This window comes from Ursus maritimus, unplaced genomic scaffold, assembly GCF_017311325.1.
Source record: "Ursus maritimus isolate PB19 unplaced genomic scaffold, ASM1731132v1 scaffold_9, whole genome shotgun sequence".
Taxonomy (NCBI): domain Eukaryota; kingdom Metazoa; phylum Chordata; class Mammalia; order Carnivora; family Ursidae; genus Ursus; species Ursus maritimus.
Genome location: NW_024427107.1, coordinates 14,553,048 through 14,568,684, shown reverse-complemented (window position 1 = coordinate 14,568,684; position 15,637 = coordinate 14,553,048). Strand labels below are relative to the sequence as shown.

The window sequence follows — 15,637 nt, the reverse complement described above, 5'->3', positions numbered from 1 at the left end:
AATCTTTAAAAAAAAATAAAAATAAAAAATAAATTAGTAACTGTGACATAGATTTGCTGAGTATTTCCAGCAAAGCTTGGACTTAAAAACAAAAACAACTCTGTCACTTAGTACTATTTAAAGAAAAAAAAGACTCTTAAATATACTCAATATAGTTTACTATATTCAAAATGGAAAATAAATGGGTTACTGTTTACTAATTTAATTGAACATATTCTTTAACTGTATTACATAATTATTAACTACGTTTAAAAATATATTCAAAGAATACTCACAATATTAGGATGAAGGAAATGAACATTTTTGGAAACACAACAACAGTACTGGTGTCATCACACAGACCAACATTGGAAATACTGACTGCTTAATACAAGAGAAGCCCGAGGAAAGCTCACGGTCACCAACAATGGTGATCAATGAAAAAAATCTTGAAGAAATTAGTAACGGTTAAACTTTACTAGCCATGACGATCACACACACACACACACACACACACACACACGTGTGTAATCTGACCACTAAATTATTTGCTAAAAATAAAGTACTCATTGGGCTTCACAGTGACAAGGAGGTCCCTGTGACGGAAAACTCTAAAAAGCTTAATAAAAATGAACAGGTCAGCCAGCATAACATATATATAACAGATTAACATATTTTTAAAATTATCTTTTTAAATTACTAAAAAGATCCTTTTATTTATTATTTATTTCAACCAAACACAAACTGAATATCTACACTGTCAAAAATACTGGTACATTCATTCTAAAAGAAAACCTACAGTTAAAGAGACACAAAACACAGGGAAGTACATAAATTCCACATGGGGGAAGAGCAAGAGAGCTGTGCTGAACAGGGAGGCAATCAGTTTCAAACTTTAATTTAGAATGCTGGCACTGAAATTTGGAATCAGATCAGGTAGAAAGTTTTTATTTTTATTTATTTATTAAAATTTATTCATTTGAGAGACAGAGCACAAGCAGTGGGAGAGGCAGAGGGAGAGGGAGAAGCAGACTGCCCTCTCAGCCGGGAGCCCAATATGGGGTTCAAATCCCAGGACCTGGAGTTCATGACCTGAGCCTAAGGCAGATGTTTAACTAACTGAGCCACCCAGGCACCCCGAGGTAGAAAGTTTTTAAAGTTCATTCCTCACAGTCAAGTTTTTGCAAAATTACACTCCTAACTTAACACTGAATATTCTTATTTCACCATCACAAATGCTGAATTTTGCAGTTACCTACCAAGTTCCTAACTTCTCTACGTCCATAATAATTCAGAGGCTAGCAAACTAAAGGTCAAAGAGTAAATATTTCAAGCTTTGCAAGCCAAATAATCTCTAGTTGCTATCACTCAGTCATCTTTCTTTCTTTTTTTTTTTTTTAAACAACCCTTTAAAAAGCTACTAGCTTAGTGGTTTTTTTCAAAGAAAACAGGGCATAGACTGGATATGATCCCCAGGCTACAGTCTGTCCACTCTGTTTTAACTGATTATCTAATCTGTGCTAATTTCTAAAAACAGAAAGCCAATTTTCTCTGGGGAATGGGAAAACAAATTCTGCCAACTCTGTTACCTATGGGGCTGGACCAGGCCCAAAGTCTTTTGGCTATGGGGGCTTTTATTAGGTATCTTTTCAATTATTTTTTTAAATTGTAATTTTTTACTACTTCACCTGTAAATTATTGATTTTATCAAAATAGTAAGTCTAAATTACTTTAAAATGTGTTCCATTAGTCACAAGTGCTATCAAACAGACAGCTCTGGCTAATAAGCAGAGATACACTGCTACCCCTGTCTTACTATAGAGCTGTCCAGTGTTACTGCTACCACCTATACTTCTTGAGTATCTTGGGTAAATGGCTAGCTTTCTGCAGTTTATCAAACAACACTAACCATTTATTTTTACAGTTTTTTCAGTAGTTTCAGCTGAGTGAGATGTTTTTTTCCTTAGCTCCATCAAAGTACTTAACCAGCTTCTAAAGGCAATGCTTCATTTTGGGTTCTAGTAAGAACAAAGCTATAGGAAACTTTCAGAGTTTCAAAGTAAGATATGGTCAACACATTTTGAATTAGAGCTTCGACCGTAACTGGAAATATTTAAAAACATGTTCTGCTAAATTTAAGACAAATTTTTAACTGCCAGCTATGTGGAATATCAATCAGAGGAATCTACCTTGGTAGTGAAGAGGAACAGAAGTTCCACTTACTGATGGAAAATAACAACTGAAGTCAGTTAAAGTGAAAATTTACTATATTCTTTAAAGATAATGCAACCTTCAAACCAAACGATGTGAAATGTTTGATGTTTCCCTCATGGTCAAAGAACTATTTAGAAGGGGAAAAATAACATCAATTATAAATACATAAAGTGATAAAAAAAAATCAATGAATAGAATGAAACACACGTGTAACAACAGATCCACAGACCCTTTACCCACAGCATAAACCTAGAACACAATCTGGACAGGCCATTTAACATAAGGTTGAAGTGAAGCCATGAGGTATCGAAACTTTAATCCCTGCCCAGGTACTTATCAGCTATGTGAAAGTAGCCAAGTTACTTAGACTGTGAATTGTTTTCTCATCTACTAAGAGGAAGTAAAGATATGGTGCCTAAGACACACTGAGTATTCAATCAACAATAGTTATATTTGTTAATACACCTTAACCTGCCCCTTCAAAATGTAAATTAATCACCAAACACATGATATAATTTCAGACCTACTCCAGATCTTAAGAGTATAAACTCATGGTATGATGATGGACTCAATTCTTTAATCTTTTACTTTCTATGTCAGTGATCTCATCAGATCATGTAACTTCTCTAACCCTGACTTTGTTGGTAAAATGGGGATATCTGCTGGTTTTATCAATTGTAAAGATTTTTAAAAATCTATCGTGATAACTACAAAGTGCTATATGGAAGTATAGGAGTAAGGCCTTTAGTTTTTGTTTTTTGTTAAGATTTTATTTATTTGTCAGAGAAAGCAAGCACAAGCAGAGAGAGCAACAGGCAGAGGGAGAAGCAAGCCCTGTGAAGGACTGGATCCCAGGACCCTGAGATTATGACCCGAGCCGAAGACAGACGCTTGACTGACTGAGCCACCCAAGCATCCCTAGTTTTTTTAAATTTGAAACTAAAATACAGAAAAAATTAAAAGAAATTCCTTAGAATTTTAGTATCAATTATTATTTCTTAGCCTTATGATATAGAGCAATTGTTTTTCCAATATCTAGAAGAAAACTTGAACAGGAAGTTCATGATTACTGCTCTGACTTGAGACGTTTTAATACAACTCAATTATAGCTAGTCTTTCACACAGAAACTTAAGATCCATTTTTACTTTCTTTCCAAGAAAGAAGACGCTATAAATATCCCAGAAGTTCAATTAGAAAGGAAAAGGCATAATTCACCAATAAAATCACCTTTGTTCAGAGAAAAACAAAAACTGTTTTCCATTAAGAACTTGAGGTACTTCAAACTCCAGAACTTACTTCTGAATTAAAAAGTGAAGTTTAGAATACTTTCAAAGTATTCAAAGACAAAATACTTGTGTATTTTCTTTTAAAACTTTAAAAAATATTATTGTTACTTTTCAAAAAGTATACTCTACACATATCTAATCACAAGGATGTCACCAAAAAAAGTACTATACATGGTACCCAGTTAACTTAAATATTTCATCAACTGTAATTCTTTGTTCCCTATTCTAGCAGATAACCCAATCCATCAATTCAATACTTAATAAATGACTACTATGTGCCAGATACAGTGCCAGTCACTGGAGACAAAAAATGAAGAACATGGATTCTGACCTGGAACACTTCCTAGGTCTAGTGGGGAAGACACATACACCCTACAATTTGATAGGTACTGTAATGGGAGTACAAACAAAGCAAAACAAGCACTCTAGTACAAAGAGCAGGGAAGCAAGTAACTGGGGGAATCAGAAGAGACTTCATCAAGGGATAGATATGGGAGTCTGTGTGTGTGTATACAGATCATACATACAAATACGAAGACTGAGATCATGAAAGAAAATATTCAGAAAATATTTATATTCTTAAAAAACAGTGACTCCTATTTCCTTAAGCAAATTAGATGGAGAAAGTTGACCAAAGACAAGGCAGGGAGGGAAATGGAGCAACTTTAAGGGCACTCATATAACAAACATAGGCACTGTTGTGAAGCTGTGGTAACTCTTTAACATGACACTGGCACAGCCTTGGGGGCTTTAAGAAGATTGCTGAGTGGCAATACAGGATTACTAGTTAGAAAATCACTCCAACAGGCAAAAATAATGAAAATGTGAACTAAGGGCAGTGATGGCAGGGAAAATAAATAACAAAATTCAAAATATTTTTTACTTTCTTAGTTCTCTATTCCACTTCTCTGACAAACATGGCTAGGAACTCAAACTCAAACTTCATTTTTCCAAGTTATTCTTCAAATTCGTATGTACAAATTATATGGCATCTTTAACAGTACCATTTAAACCTGAATTTTCCAATCAACTTAATCATCCGATTATTCTGAGGAACGTTAGAGAACTAATTTTAAGACCTGAAGGATGAACATTTACTTTTCAAATAACTATAAAAATTATCCCTTAAGAAACTGAGCACTAGAAAATAGAATATGCTACCACAGAAGGCCAACAACCTGTTTTAAAGTATCCCTGGATTTGATCTGAATTAGATCAAAGTATACAAAACAATTTAAATCATTAGCCCAAAAATTAAACACTTTTCCAGACAAAAGGTCTATTTTTCTACTTCATAATATTAAAATCAGATGAAGAAGTTTAATTTTAAAGACATATTACACATTTAATTGAAACATTTTTTAATTAATCATTTCAGCTAGATCAGAACAAGGAACAATAAATGCTTACATAATTTTAATATGTAACTAATTACTTGAGATATCTCACCAATAATTCCAGTTTTCACTAACCTGCTTTAAAAGGTCCATTTTTAAAAATTTTCTCTTTTAATCTCGGTGTTGTTATAAGTAACTTAAATTCTTATACAAATCATTTCTAAGACTTCAGATAATTTTCAATTTTTCTCTCGAATAAACCCAGTTTTCAACATTCTATAGTGTGAGTACTCTTTCAAAGGTAAATATGTACCCTGGTTACAGATAATTACTTTTAGTATTATAGAAAGCTAATTGCTAAAAACCTATTCATTAGTACTGACAAGGAGAGGGAGGATAGTACAGCCTTACTGGAACCAAATTTTAAAACTTCTCTTTAAATAACACATGAATATACATTCAAATATCATAAAAAAAATTTAATTAGTAGAAAGCATAAGATTTTCTACTTAAACATCACATTAAAACAAATCTTTTACAGATATTTTTGTCCCAACATAAGGAAACTTTTATGGTACGATTTAAAAATTGGGTTCACTAAATACATCTCTTTGTTCAAAAACAATGGTTTTCTGACACTGTCAAAGTTTGTTTGTTTTACAAGTGCAATCTTATGCAGCATTCCAATATATAAAACAAATAAAAAGCAAAGCATAGCTCTGGTTGCTGCAGGGGTGGGATCAAGAGTACCCTCCCCTGGTTTTCCCTAGGCAAACCTGAAGCACCTCTGTGGAATGCAAAAAAAAAAACAATCTTCTAAGCCCCTGTGACAAATAAATTATATAATATCTGTTACCAAGTAAAAAAAGAGGATTCTTACTGGTTGCAATTCCCAAACATTTACATTCCATTAAAATTCCTTGAAAACAGAGGTTGAACAAGTCAGTCAGAGGATCTTCAGAACTATATCCTTGTCTTAGAAAATCATTTTACATTATAACACATAAAGTATGAAATCAAGTAGTAAAAAAATTCAATTATTTAATATTTAAAACAATTTCCCAAACTTATCTGATTATGAAGACCTTTTCGAGAAAATATCTACTATACTTCGTAATATCAGAATTTCTAAAAAAAAAAAAAAAAAAAAAAAGTTGGAAACACTTCCGTAAGAGATGTTAACTGAGATTACTGTACGGGCCCAAATAACAGAATACTGAACATTTCTTTTAAAATTTGCACTGCAATTCAAAACAATGATCTTCCTATTTTTCAGTTATACATTCTTTCACAGCCTTTAAGTGGAAAGTAAATTTGTTACTAAGATCATAAAGTTAGATTATATAAGTATGAAATGAATTTTCTCATTCTTTTATGAGCAGCCAAACATTTATAGATTTTATCACCCATTTTTATTCTTTCTCATTTATTCCCTCCCCCAACACAAGGTAGGAATGTAGATCAACAGATAGAAGGGGTGGCTAATGAGAAATGACCCAGGGGTAGATCAGGCTGAACATACCATGGCTCTTCACACTCCTAAGAAAAATCCTACATACCACAAATTGGGAACTACTTCTTTTCAACTTTCCCTACAATTCTAACAGCCTGCAATGATATTTGGTTCCTTGTTCTTTTACAGTTTAAAAAAAAAAACTAGGTTAAGATTTCATGGTATATTTTTCATATATCTTTTTTTAAGCAAAACCACAAAAGCAGTTTCATTGTAGAATATTCTCTCCCAAGAAACTGGTTGATAATGAAAGTTTATTTTTTAAATTTATATTAACAAACAAATGGATGTAGAAATGGTATAAAGAGACCAAAGAGATCAAAGAATACTCTTTCATTTTTCAAAGCTTAAATCTAAATTATACCTGTATACAAACCCACACGATTAACTGTGAAAAATCCAAACACAAAAGAACCTCAAAAGTCACCAGTTTATTTGATCTGATGAAATTCTCCAAGCCTACAATACAGAAGGCAAGCGTGTTTCTAAATCTTCTATTCCCTACGTTACCTGGTTGTATTAAAACTTCAATCAAATTGGAATACCTTATAAAAGAGAAAACACTATATTTAACCAAAAATTTCAGGCATAACTAGTCCTTTTCCACAAATGTGTAGCTAATTAAACCCTGTAATTTGCTTGGGCTATGAAGATATGGCAGCGACATTAAAGATTAAATTCTTTCAAAGTTCAAAAAAAAAAAAAAAAAGTCTAACCATACCATATAGATAATGTCCATCTTCAAATCTTTGTCTTTCACAATCTAGTTTCAGCCACCTAGAATTTCCAAAGAACTTTCCCGTACCACAAACCTACAACTGTTATTCACTATTACGCAGGCACACTAGATTAAAACATGTTATGGTTAGCCTCATTCAATTAAAATATCTATTTGAAAAATCCATTAATACTAATGTAAGTTTAATTTCCTAAATATGGGACTGTCAGACTTACCTGATTTGTCTGGCTACTTAAGTATGGCTCAAAATCATCATCATTTACAGCATCTTTTTGATGAATCGAACCGTTTTGTACTGAAACTAAAAAATATGTTTATATTAGATGTGTGGTAATTATCTTTATGAAACTGACAGAATAACCTAACATTTTCAATATTTTTCAACCAACTCAGAAAAAGTTATCCTGAGTTGTTCTTTTTATTAAAAAATCCTCTTAAAAATTTAACTTAATTTAGGTACAAATATTTATGTGCCACCAAAAACTTACAAATCTTGTATACACCCAAGATTACATAAATATAAACTATATATACACTTCCCATTACCAAAAAACATAATGTAAATATCTCAATTTCAACATTGTAGCAAGCAATTAAATTGTTGGAAGGGTTCCCTGATACTATATTGGAATCTAAAATAACCACTTCAAATAGTGTTATAGATAATCGATTACTGAATGTTCTCTATCTTTGTTAAATCTCTATATAATTTAGTACAAGAAAGGTAAATAAAGAATGAAATAACTTTCCTTCGTAACTGAAGTTAGAGTAAATGTCTTAAATGTTTCCAGTTAAAGAAAGTGGCTAAAACTCATTGAAGCAGTTATCACAGTGAATAAATTCTAAAAAATCTAAATAAAAAGGCCCCAAATTCTAAACCAAAAAATTATGAAAACTTTCACTTAAAAGTACAAACGAAGACACTAAAGATAACCATGATTATTCTTCCAACACATAAGAAAACCAAAGAAAAATTTATAATGCTGTATTTGTTCAGAGATCATTTCCAAAAATGCTTTTTAAAGTTGTTATTCTCTGAATGCTGTCTCAGAGTGCTTTTGAGCACAGACTAGAAATAAGGTCCTGGGTTTGAATCCCAAGTCTAACACTGAGAGGTGGGGTGATCTCTAATTAGTGACTCAGCCTCTCTAACTCTACTTCTCTGTTCAAGGAGCTTATTGACAGTACCTACCTCATTTCATCTGAGGATTCAAAGACCGTATTCAATAACCTTGGCTATTATTATTACATAAAATATTACAAGATCCAAATAAGATTACAAATTACTTTAGGACCACATAAACAGAAGTTTTTACAAGGCTAAAACTTAATATGATGACACTGTCTAAATATACTATTCTACTTTTGAAACACATGTGAGATGAAAAAAGCTGAAAGTTTCTTATGGATGTTGACTAATCCCTTAAGACACAAAAACAAAAAAAAAAAAACGCTTTCAGTATCTGAAAATTCACTGCTTAAAAATACAGTGTCACAAAGTTATTTTAAGTCAAGGCTGGGGGCAATGGATTTAAGTTGTGTGTTCCTCTACAGCATCATTACATCTTTATTTTCCTTAATTTTCCAAGAGTTTAGATCACCAAAAATGTAGTATTACAAGCTGACAGTGGCATGGGAGCAAAGATAGGTGAAATCCCTTCATTCTTTGCCACCCACTGAGCAGCAATGATCACTCAAAGAAATGATACTGCTCTATGAAGCCTTCAAAGTAGACCTCTTATGACACTACATTGCCCTCAAATCACAAGGGCAACATGAAGGTCACCTTGATCTTGGCTCCACTGAGGTGGTTTAACTGTATTGGTAAGGACTGCAAGACCCAGGGTTGAGCTAAATGCGCTCCTTAGAATTTAAATATGTAACAGTCACTAGTAACAAAAATAAAGAGGAGGGTACATTAGGTTATTTCTGGTGGGCTAATTATTTCACCCCCAAAGATCTAACATACTTGTTTGTCCTTTACCACTGGCTTTACCACCCCTTTATCAAAGGTGGTTATACACTGTCTCTTACCTCTGGAAAAAAAATCCTCACTACACTACTGGACTATGACACTAGTATATGTTATTATCTGAAACAGCTATCCATTTCAAAATTACAACTAATTCTTGTATTCATTAGATTCTCAGAAATTTAGTCCATGCTGCTAATATAGTAAAAAAGTACCCACTTAAAATCTATCTAAATTTATATTATGGTGCTATTCTTACTCATTTCCTCTGTTCTATTCTTTCTCTTCTAATTCTAAGATGCTGAGACTAAGAACAAAATATTCTCATGCACTAAGTAAATATACAGTCTACAGTCTGTGCATAAATGATGCATAAATATGTCCAAAAAGCTCTAAAAGATTATTCAAGGAGTATGTCAATCTAAGGAAAAAATATTTAATTAAAAGTATTTCATGAATACTGACAAGCAATTTGCATTAAATTAGAATCTGAATAAGAAGCTAGCCCTTGAGTTTCAGAAGCATACCTTTCCTTAAGAAATTCAACTGTCTTAAAGACTTTAGTTTTTGAACATTACTTAATGACAATCTAATGTCTTGGAGACTGAAAGCCATTAAATAGCAAAGATATCCAAGCCAGTTCCATAGTCTGTACAAGTTCTTCAGGGAAAAAAGAACAGATGACTTACATGATTCTTCGCCTGTTTCCTCTGCTCTATGAAGCAGAGTCAAATCAAGATAGAACATGGGCCTTAGGAGCCAGGTGATTCTTTGCTCTGGTCCTGACTACATCAAGTTAGGAAAGTCAACAGATCTGTGCATCATGTTTTCCCACCTACAAAAACAGCGACAATACCATATACCCTCTATCTCCTTATAGGAATGTTTTGAGGATTAATAATAAAATGAAGCCTAAAATGACAATAAAGTGCTTTGCAATCATTTCCAGAGGGAGTGTGGGGAGAGGATACAAAAGAATACTGCCAACACACTGCATTTTCCACTATTTTTCTGAAACACTGAATACAGCCAAATTCAACCTAATTCTTTTAAACTGCAGTTTTACCCAACAATTCTGTCTCTCTATTGGGAAGGGATGGGGGAAGAGAGGAGGGAAAGATAAATTCCTTTCCATATATTTGTCTATTTATACACTTAAGGCACAGGAGGAAGCTGGTAGCAAGGCTGCTAGGAGCACAGGATCTGACACTTTTATCTGTGGTGCCTGCAGGGAAAGGAGAGGTACCCTTTTATTCCGGCAAGCAAAAATTCTGGTTATTAATAAATAAAAGTGATATAAAATCAGTTTTAAATTATGATCCAGTAAAAATTAATTAATTATGGACTAGTAGTTAAATAATTAGCCTTAAATTTCTACTATCCTTCAGTACTACCCTAGCCAAGGATAATAAAGAGTTCTAATATTTAACATAAAGAAAATCTATTAACTAAAAAGAACTCAAACTTACAAAAAAAGTAAACCTAGAATTATTACTTATACTATGAAAGCATTTTTGCCTTACAAAGAGATTGATATAGAATTCCTTTGAAACTGTAGTGCTGTTAGTGCACTTAAATCCTTTAGGATTTACAGGAAAAAACTCAGAAAATCAAAGACACTAAGACAGGTGTTAGGCTCATAGTGTCAAATGAAGATAATACAGAAAAGAAATACAGCATCTCTGAAATTAAGTCATCTGAAAAGGATTATGCTTTCAGAACTTTGACAACTCCTCAGCAACATGTATTTTTCATGTTTGAGAAGCTGGTTTAATACTCATATTCTTAGACTACTCAGGCTGTAGTTCAAGAAGAATAACTTTGCTTTCTGCTTCACAAAAGTAAACAGAATAACTGTAAAACAATTTTACTAGCTTGAAAACCAAGTCAGCTAAGGCACAGTAGTTTTTCTCAAACACACACATAGCTACTTGTGTCAGTTCACTGGAGGTGCTGCCTTCGCCTTGTAATTCTCCCTGCAGGGGCATAAAAATACAAGTGATGTATATGTGTATTTGTGCACTTGCAGCATCTACCATTTTAAAGCATCTTCAATGATTACCAATACTCTTAGGCCAGTAGAGTTTTTCCCTCCTGCCATGTCTTAGGCAACAGTCTCCCTACACCTTAAAAACAGATGAGGTGAGGAAGGCGACACCAAATCCTGCAAATAAAATGGCAACCAGAGCAGTGGACTACTGTAACTGTAATTCCTCATAACATTCGATAGGATTTACAGCTAGAATTATCAATTTTGTTTTGTAGATAGAGGGGAAATTCTGACCAAAAGGTGCAATGTGTTCAAGCTCACTTGGCAAGTCAGTAGCCACAGGAAGTATTAGAACACAGGTCTCCTAGGAATCCCAGTCCATCGTTCTATCCATGGATAAAACTATGAACGGAACAATAAGGGTGAAAGAAAGAAAATTTCTTGGAATAAAGAGCTATCCAAATAAATACTTTGTGTGTGTCTAGATACATCTAAAAGAGGTTATGCTGATGGATCAAAAAATTTTTAACAACCCAAAAAATACTTACTTATAAATGTCAATATGCAATTACTGTCATAGATAACTTTTATCTATATCAATGATATCACTAGGACACACCTAACTGAAATGATTACATCGCAATCAAACTTACAGTAATTCAATAATGGCTTACAATGCTGTAGATGCTTTATTTTGTTTTGTCAGGCAAGTAAATACTTCATTGAACTTGCATACTTACCTTAAAGCAGGTAACACAAAACACTTAGCATTTCAAATAGCCTTGCAAAGTGCCACCTCCCCACAGATCTAGGATAAAATAATTTATGCTAGGCAATAATGACCACAGATTTCATATATCTCCAACTCTATATACTTCCTCATGAGCAGACTAGCAAAAAAAAAAAAATTAATGGATCATTCTTTTCAAATTTACAAATAAATATTTTAAAACATTTAAAATAAACAATATCAAATTCTGAGGTTTATACTTAAACAGAAAATAATTCTAAAATTAAATGTTTAACTCTAAAAATTAAAACTTCTAAATGTGTATATACTCCCCCAAAATACATCTTTAACCAAAACAAAGCAATAAATTTATGCTACCTGATACAGTGCCATTTACCTTGTATATACAAATTCTCAAGTAAACTGTACTACAACTCAAAGAAAATTAACTGAGCTGAGTACTCAGAACCTATTCTTTTCAAATTTGCAAAGGCAAATTAAAACCCTAAGAATATAAAGAGCACCAATAAAGACCTTGAACTTATATCTAAAAAGCTATTGTACATCTTATTTTCTAGGTAATACTTTACTAACTGAAATAAAAAACAGGAAGCATAATTCTATTTAGTCTAATTTCAAGCCCTATTACAAAATGTTATAAATATATAATTCACTGTAATGTTAATTGGCACAATCCCAAGAAAGCAGTTATTGTTCTATACTTACTAATGTCACATGATTAATGTCATAATGTTTCAGTCAGTTGACTGTATTGTTCCATATTAATAGACTCAAAATACACTTATTTTTTTTAAATGCTTTACTTTCAGTGGTTTTTGGTTTTTTTTTTTAACTGAAGAGTAAATCGTAGAGCCAGAGCAGAAACCTTGTTTTTTCCTTCCCAGTCCTTTCTAAAATACCAGATTGAGTCACACCTTGCAATCAGGGCTACACAGCAAGATGACATGCCTGTTCAGTTTTGATCTCTCTCATGTTACTGCCTCATTGTAACTGACTTTACTAGAACCAGTGGTTAAGAGTACAATTGTCACTAATGTGACATGGAATACAACTTGAGGTTGCATTTCCTAACATAACCCAGCAATGTCGAACAAAATGTCCACTTATCTGCACGCATTTGGAGAAATTTTTGTGGTAGAAGTTACATAATACAGATAAATTGCAAAATTAAAGAAATGTCACCACATTCATAATACCTCCTTAACTGAAATACAACTAAGAAAACTGTTTTTTGTACCACTTTGGTTTCTATAAAATAGGCTTCCAAGCAAGGAACTACCGAAGTTTTGGATAACATTTGGCTGCTCCGGTCGTGATGAATATTTCTCTAAACATACATTTCAAAACAAACGAAAAAATTGGAGCAAAAACAAACAAACAAGGCCCTGGCAAAGTTTAAAAGTGACATCAGACGAACATTAGGAAATAAGATAAAAATACTCAAACTCACCTTTATTTCCTTGCCCTTTAGGTCTCTGCGCAGCAAGACGAAAGGTGTGGTAATGAGAAGGGAAAAAAGGGGGGGGGGAGAGAGAAAGTGTGTTAATCAAAGACATTATCAAAGACAAGTTATTTTCAACAATCCGCGTAGGAGTAAAACCCACCACATCCTCCATAGCCTCCAATTTCCCAACCACCCCCAGTCTTTAAACCTCCTACCCGCCACTCGAAATCCGTCTCCCAGAGCTCGCCCGGTCTCAGCCCCACGTCTGCCGCCCTCAGATGTGCCCTAAGGCCCCTAGGAGAGCGGTCGTTCCCCCACCCACCGCGGCTCCGCGGCCGACCGTCTCGGCCGCAGCCTCCGGGGCAGGGCGCACGCCCGGGCTCGGGCGGCAGGACCGCAGCAACTTGCGCCCAAGGCACCGTTATAGGGCCGGCAGCGGCGGCGACGGGGAGGAGCCGAAGCCCCACGCGAGGGTGGAGCTCCAGGGCTCGGGCCTTCGCCGAGCCTGAGGCCTCTGCTCCCTCACCTGATCCACGCTAGTGGCTGACATTCTTCACCGCAACCCGAGAGCTGCTGCTGCTGCCGCTGCCGCTGCTGCCGCTGCCGCCGCCGCCGCCGCTTGGGCCTCTCCCCGTGCACTCACAGCAGTTGGCTGCCGCCCTCCGCCGAATGACTGATCCAGCCGCCGCCGCTGCCGCCGCTCGTCCAGAAGCCAGAAAGAGGGCCTCGCGCTCCGGGGTCCGTGAAAGGGGCCCTTCTTTTCGGCGTGCAGGTTCCTCTTCCCCCTCTCGCTCTTCGCTCCTCGGGTCCACAATGGCGGACAGACTCCCTAGTCTCACTTCCGCTCTGAGCCTCCCTGACCTTCCGCTCTCCACTCTGACGTCCCTGCTCACCTCGCTCTTCCTCCCCCACCCGCCTGCCCGCCAGCTACCGACCTTGGCTCCGCCTGCGCATCGCCACGTCACCGGAGACGGGGACCGCTGGCCGGCCCCTGGACGCATGCGCCGGGGAAGGAGTGCGCCTGTGCGGCGGCGAGCGCCACCTTCCAGGGACGCTTCAGTGGCTTCCTTCTGTGTGGCTCGCGGGATGCAGGGCGCGCGGCAGGCGGAGGCAGCGGGAAGCGGGCCCGAGCGAGATGCCCTCGCGCTCTGGGCGGGAAGTAGGCCGGGGCGGGAGACGGCGGCTGCCTGGGAGTAGAGCGGTGTCGAAGGCGTAGTGCCGGCGGCGCCCTCCTGGTGGCGGAGCGGATCTTGGTGGGTTGCAGCGTCGCAGCCACAGCCGCACCCGCCCCGGCTGAGCGAGCAACGGCGGCCGGGCCTCCGCCAGAGCCTCCTGAGGCTATCCAAGGCCACGTGGGCGGCTGGGTGAGTCAACCGCCCTCGGGACAGAGTTGCTGGGCCTACCGCACGAGCCAGCACGTGCAGCAAAAGTGGCTGGGTTAGAGTTCTGGGCACTAACGCAGAGAGGAGGTGCGCCAGCAAATGTTCATTCTCACCAAAGCCCGGGTACATGCTCAGAAAAACTCTTAATTAATCCATAAGCTCTGGAGTCAGATTTACCACCCAATTCCCGCACTTGGGTTCCCCTCCCCTAATGTTATAAAGTAATCTAGGGAAAGATACACATAGTTACAGGACGTTTTTCAATCGTAAAAGTTAGTTTCGAAAGAAACTGGTTAAGTTACTTTTTTGCAAACTGGCAAAACCAAAGCAGCCGATTTGCAACATTTTGAAAGTTCTGTTGAAATAACATCTTTGCAATAAAGGCAAAGATTCCTTGCCTAATAGGTGTGACGTGGACTCTAAAAAAAATAATTTAGATGACTAAATCCTTTCTTAAAAGCCATCAGATAAGTGATAATTGAGAAAGTATAAAATTGTTGGATTATAGGATTCTTTTTGTGTTTCACGATGCAACAGTATTTTAGAAGCTCTGAGAAATAAAACTGAAACTTACCTTGAGAGTCCACTGCTTCATGTAAATAACCGAGAGGCATTTTTCAGATCTGGTCAGCTTCCCAAGCTGTCTCATTTTGCCACAGGTCCCAGGGATTCAGCCGGATTTTCAGCTCAGGCTGAACACTCTTGCCACTTCTAAGACTTCTCCCACCCTTCCAGTTCTCGTTCTCAGTCTCTCCAGTCTACCCATCCTCCACTCTTTATTAGTGTGAAAGAGTTTGCTGCTGCATTCTATGCGTGGGGAGAGAGTATATAAGAGGAGGCTTGTGAAATCTTGCAGGCCTTGTCCTTAATTATCTTTGTTAAAAACCATGGCTTTGGAATCCAATCTATCTGAGTTTGATTCCTGGCTGGACTAGAATTTGTTGCATAACCTTGGGAAAATTACTGAATTTTTCTAAGCCTTAGTTTCCTGATAACTAAAGTGAGGTCAGATATGTACAATTTCTGGCA

At 36.4% G+C, this 15,637-nt stretch overlaps 1 protein-coding gene across 5 annotated transcripts in view; it reads right to left on the bottom strand.

Annotated features, from left to right (window-relative positions):
- YTHDF3 (YTH N6-methyladenosine RNA binding protein 3) overlaps window positions 1-15,637 on the bottom strand; it is a 40,777-nt gene that overhangs the window by 24,747 nt on the left and 393 nt on the right. Inside the window, exons 1-4 of one of the 5 annotated variants that reach the window (XM_040625658.1) lie at window positions 13,233-13,248; window positions 10,965-11,017; window positions 9,731-9,876; window positions 7,285-7,370 (exon numbers count right to left, since the gene is read on the bottom strand). In XM_040625658.1, coding sequence (XP_040481592.1) covers window positions 7,285-7,370; window positions 9,731-9,788 — 144 coding nt within the window. In that variant the 5' untranslated portion in view covers window positions 9,789-9,876; window positions 10,965-11,017; window positions 13,233-13,248. Of the gene's footprint in view, window positions 1-7,284; window positions 7,371-9,730; window positions 9,877-10,964; window positions 11,714-11,771; window positions 11,787-13,232; window positions 13,258-13,752; window positions 13,926-15,637 lie in introns of those variants that run through there. The other 4 variants (XM_040625660.1, XM_040625659.1, XM_008706732.2 and 1 more) reach the window with 4 other exon arrangements.